The sequence below is a fragment of the Adiantum capillus-veneris genome, chromosome 22, assembly GCF_014529385.1.
Source record: "Adiantum capillus-veneris isolate H3 chromosome 22, ASM1452938v2, whole genome shotgun sequence".
Taxonomy (NCBI): Eukaryota; Viridiplantae; Streptophyta; class Polypodiopsida; order Polypodiales; family Pteridaceae; genus Adiantum; species Adiantum capillus-veneris.
In genome coordinates, this window is record NC_140952.1 from 85,865,817 (window position 1) to 85,871,432 (window position 5,616).

At 45.1% G+C, this 5,616-nt stretch overlaps 1 protein-coding gene across 1 annotated transcript; it reads left to right on the top strand.

Moving 5' to 3' along the window:
* Nucleotides 1-2,902: 2,902 nt before the first annotated feature.
* LOC147429718 (cysteine proteinase COT44-like) lies at nt 2,903-5,249 on the top strand. The gene is made up of 4 exons (XM_086495961.1): nt 2,903-3,450; nt 4,222-4,463; nt 4,547-4,687; nt 4,857-5,249. Exons 1-4 carry the CDS (start codon nt 2,988-2,990, stop codon nt 5,097-5,099), a joined length of 1,089 nt encoding a protein of 362 aa, XP_086352087.1. The 5' UTR covers nt 2,903-2,987; the 3' UTR covers nt 5,100-5,249.
* The last annotated feature ends 367 nt before the right edge of the window (nt 5,250-5,616 follow it).

Sequence of the window (5,616 nt, forward strand, 5' to 3'; positions counted from 1 at the left end):
TCAAAAGCATTGGTTTCTCCAAAAGAGAATCTTTCAACTTGCAACACGTTCTTGTGGGATGTTCACTATCGACAACCGTCTCTCCTCTCTGTTGAGCAAGATGGCAGTGCCCCCAAAATCCCACCTTGCCCTCTCCTCCATTGTCCGCATGGCCTTGGCAAGCTAACCATGAGAGAGAAACTCTTTGTGAACAAAGGACCCGCAGCTCATTCTCTACCTACAACAAGGGTAGACGAGGGTATAGAGAGAGAGAGAGAGAGAGAGAGAGAGAGAGAGAGAGAGAGATAATGTCATAGATGCTCGGGTAGTCTGTCTTCCCCGCTCTTGCCTCATTGCCTCCTCTCTCTGTGTGTCCCAACCTTTGGAGTCTGATCCTGCATCACCACTTTCACCTCGACAGCTGCGACGACTGATAGGAGATGCTCAGATAAGACGTCACCTGCCAAGACCCCTTTCACGAGAGAGAGAGAGAGAGAGAGAGAGAGAGAGAGAGAGAGAGAGAGAGAGAGAGAGAGAGAGAGAGAGAGAGAGAGAGAGAGAGAGAGAGAGTCTATAGTCCCTTCCTTTCATGTTTTGTATCTTTTGCTCGCTTTCTCTTCCCGACCCTTGGATTTTCTCGACAGTCCTCAACCTCTCTTGATTTTTTATGCCATGGATAGCACGCCTCAAGCAAAGATTTCCACCTAGCTCTTGCGCAAGCCTCTTTGGAGGTCATGGCTCACCTGTGGACAAGATACGTGCACCTGAGGTGAGGTGTGCTCGGCTTCTTGCAGAGGACGCTATTGTCTTTCTTCTTTGCTCCCTTTTTAAGCCTTGACAAGTGAATGAATGGGTTGCTTTGTCCAAATTTTCAGTAAGGTGGCTTGCACGTGCACGCGGTCGTGGATCTGTGATGCGAGCATTGTTTGAGGTGGTTTGGGGTTTGTGTTGTGCAAAACACTACAGGTGGAGTGGAGCCTTGAGTGTCCAAGACGTAGTAGACTGTTGTGGCAAACACAACAATTGACGATGAAGGTGTACTGAATGGTTAAGGTGTGCTTATTGATTTATGCATGTGTTTTCTTAACTCGGTTGACTTGATAAAGTTGTAATAACACCCCTAATCAACCCCGCAAGACGCTCGCCAAGATTTTTATGGTCAGAGGGCAACCAAAGGTAGTTTTCTCATCCCAGAGGCATGGGAAAGCTCAAGATTTTGGGCCGATGGGAAGGGTTTGGGAAAATGGAGGAAGATTTTGGTCATTGGGGCTTCAACCACATGGGCAAGCCTCAAGGCCCAGATCATAGGCCTCGTCCATGCCATGGATTACCTGCGTCTCCCCTCATCTCCATCAACCTTATGTTGCCATCTCCATGCTCATTTGTGGCTGTAACCAAAATTGGGGTTTTTTTCCCTTATTATGTTCTCTCTCTGCTTTGCGTTGCAGCCTGCATTTTTGCTTTTGTCTCTGCCTGCAAACATCGCTAGGCTCCCTCCTTCTATGCCATCTCTGCAAGGCTAATGGTCCTATCCATTTGATTTGCATTCAAGCCCATATACACAAACTACCCTCAAAGCAACTACAAACTCCAAACCCTGCACTTTTGTAAATCTGATGGAAATGGCGCCTCTGAGTCATAGCCATGATAGCCAATACTCTTGCTAATGAGATCACTTTGTAAAATGAATAATGTGTAATAATATGCTCCTTGGGACGCTAAACATGCAGGTAACTTGGGATTGTCTCATTTGAGGGCTTTTTTTTTGGGTCCATGGGGTTATGATTTTGTTAACCTCTCTCTCTCTCTCTCTCTCATGTCAATATATTACTACTTGGGAGGAATATGATGGGTCACACATCATACATTTCATGACCCGAGTCGCCCTAACTACAACACTACGTTCTTCCTTGAAAGGGGAATCTGCACCCTTGCAAGCTGGAGTCTATCCTCCCTTCTCAATGATACTCTCTACATAATATCACAACCTGGGCTAGTACTCATTGTCTTTGTTCAAGATGGACAAGAGAACCATTGACTATTTAGATTACGATCATTTTAAGCTGAGTGTTTGAGTACCATGCACCATTAGAGTGCTTTTGCTCAACTCCAAACCTGCTTCCCTCACATTTTCATCCACAACTTAAGACCTTCACATGTTGCTTTCCAAGCCACGATGTCTATTCTCTGTTAGAATTCACTTGATTGTGACCATTGACATCAAGGATCATTTATCACCCCACATAGTACATCACATGTACCTTTGGCTCCACAAGTCATATTTGACCTTAAGGACAATATCTCTCTCTATATCATATATGTATGTATGTGTGTGTCGGTCTCTCTCTTCTAAAATCTCATATTGGATGTGAAATCAATGTGCATGCACTAGGGGTTGACGGAGAAAAGAGGAGCGCTGATTGCTCTATGGCAAAAGATTGATGTCAAGTTGCTTGTGGGCAAGGCTACTGCACACAAAGAGGTGATAGGCAACGACTATTGCAATGTCGTCTTAGGGTTGCAGAATGATACATGGACAACAATATCATGAAACTGCATATAGAAGGCTTCCCTAAGGTTAGTAGGGGAACGAATCTTGAAAGTATTAGGAGCTGTTTTTAAAGTCATCGATCATGGCCTTTCAAATTTGAAAGTATTATGTCAAGTGTTTTGGCCTCACTCACCTGCCCTCTTATAGGCAGGCCTTGCGATTTTTTCACTTGTTAAATGGCCCTTGCACCCTATGGTAGGTAAAACACCCTTAACCAAGAGCAGCGTGTGAAATAGTGAGGAGGAATGCTAGCAGCCCTGAAACCTTGTAACAGAGGCCAGCTTATTATACGCAGAAGTCGGGCTCGTAGATTACCTAGGCTACGTGTGAAAATGCGATTGAATCATTGAAGAAATGACGCCCGAAACGCACAAGACGTGCCGCACCTTGTGAAGAAAGCCACACACACACGACCCTCGCATTTAATTATCCTTCGTCTTCTTCGTTTCCTGCTCCCATGGCGTCCTCACCCCCCCTCTCCCTCGCTTTGCTCCTTGCTTCCTCCTTCCTGCTTCTCTCACTCGCCTCCGCCCGCCACCTCCAGTATCAGCCCGAAGATCTCTCCTCTGAAGATCGCCTCCTCCAGCTCTTTGAGAGCTGGATCTCCAAGCACTCAAGGAACTATACCTCTGCTGATGGCTCGTCGCAGAAGCACAGCAGGTTTCAAGTCTTCAAGGAAAACCTGCGCTACATCCACAGCCACAACCACGGCAAGCAGGCATCCCATAAGCTTGGTTTGACCCGCTTCGCTGACCTCACTCTGGAGGAGTTCCGAACTCGGCATCTTGGATTTCGTCTTCCTGCCAACCCGAAGCCCCTGCGCCAGGTCAGATCTACTTGTAACGCTAATGTCTTGCCTTCTGCTGTCGATTGGAGGCAGAAAGGTGCTGTCACGGCTGTCAAAGACCAGGGTCAATGCGGTGAGTTCCTTTTTCGTGTGCCATCTGTCTTTGCGTGCGCTGTATCTTTAGCTTAGCAAAAAGAGATCGATGTAAAAGGTTGAAGAGGAAGGAGCTCGTAAGATGGCTTTATGTTCCAATGCAACTCGTCTAGGCTTGACTCCTATGAAGGATATCTTGAAGAGTGAGAAGGTTGCCGTAATCCCAGATCTCGGTTGTGCGAGGCTGTCCTCGTTTTTACTTGATTGCCCATGGTGTTTGCGTTAGTAGATAAATGATAACTGTGGACTTTCCCCTTGGTTTTTTCATGTAGCAAAATGTTTCATCCTGGTGTTTTTGATGGAGTTAATCTGTTGACTGTAGCAGAGAGGCATGCATGAGAGGCTGTTTTATATGATTTAGACACTAAGACTGGTTGGTGTGTGGACTGGCTGTGTTCCATTTAATGAGGGAACTGATTAGTCAAGGAGTACTCATGCTGCCATAGTAACCTGAAGAGTAGGAATTGCGGTAAATCATCTCCTGGTCTTACAGGAGTGGCGCATATATATATTTTTTGGGGGGGGGAGGGGGAGGGGGGGTGAGTTTAAGGAGTTTCTACTTGTCTCTAGGGTGCAGTCTTACTGTGGATTACACACCGAGGAAATTGCTGTACTTGAATAGATGGTTTGGAAGCATTATGTGTTGTTCTCTCAAGTAATGGTGCAAGTACATATCTATATACGAAAGTTATGGGAGAGGAGGATATATATCTTACATGCCTATGCTTGTTTGTTTTGCCCCTATTTGCAGGAAGCTGCTGGGCTTTTTCATCCATTGGTGCCATTGAGGGTGCTCATGCAATTGCCACAGGTCAACTTGTGAGTCTCTCTGAGCAAGAGCTTGTAAGCTGTGTGCACACCAACTATGGGTGCAATGGTGGCCTCATGGATCCCTCATTTGAGTGGGTTGTCAAAAATGGAGGCATCAACACTGAAGTAGGTTATCCATATGTTAGTGGTGCTGGGACAGCCAAATTTTGCAAGTGGTTGAAGGCAAGGGCTTTTTAATCTATGCTTGTACAGTTTTGATGTGCTTTTTCTGGAATATAAGTATTAATTGTTTTCGGCAATCGCAGAAAATGAAGAAATCTGTTAAGATTTATGGCTATGAGGATGTGCAACCTGACAATGAGGATGCCCTGACTTGTGCTGTAGCCCAGCAGCCTGTTAGTGTTGCCATCAATGCTGGAACTCGTGACTTCCAACTGTATGCTGGGGTATGTATTTACATTTTTGTCTATGTGTGTAGCAAGTGAAGATATTTGCAAAGTTTTACTCCCTCTGCATTGCTGCCTCTGGATCCCTACACATGGGCAACATGTGGTTTGTATTAGAAGGTGCTTTGCCTGCTACACCATGGTACTGACCATAGGATGTCTGTTGCAGGGTGTATTCAATAGCTGTTCCGATGATCCCAACGATATTGACCATGCTGTACTGGCTGTTGGTTATGGCTCTGAGCATGGTAAAGACTACTGGATTGTGAAGAATTCTTGGACCGAAGATTGGGGCTTGGATGGGTACGTGCACATTGAACGCAGCTCTGGAAATCCACGAGGAGTTTGCGGTATCCATTCATTCCCATCATATCCTTTGGGGAAGCCAAGCTCTACGTCCAGTGCAATGTGATCTTAGTAAAAACTGAGTTCCTTTCGATGATTCACAACACTGTTGTTGCATAATTACTCGGGACAAAATGCTTTGTATATACAAAAGAATGATATAAAATTGCAAGCCAGGGTAGCTTCTCCAAGCTTTGGGTGCTACACTGTTTGAACCCATTGTTTTTATTTGTCAGAGGTGGCAATTTGAAAACCATGCTCTCTGACTGTACAGTCTAGATTTTTGGCTCAAGCAACGTATGTTCTGAATAAAATGACCTTGATGGGGCCTCAAATGATCCTGTTTGCATGCACTCCTGTAAATTTCTTTTTTTGTCATACCTGGTGTGCTCCCTCATGTCTATGTTGATCCCTTCGTGTCTGTTGATCTTGACGTGTAGTTTTGACGAACAATGTGAGTTAATTGTCTAGAAACATCATATGGCCTGGTATTTGATTTGTTATTGTGAGTAACATTGTAAGACTGCTTAGGAAGCAGCTGAGGTAGATCATGCTACGTTTTACTGAACATAATAGTATTATAC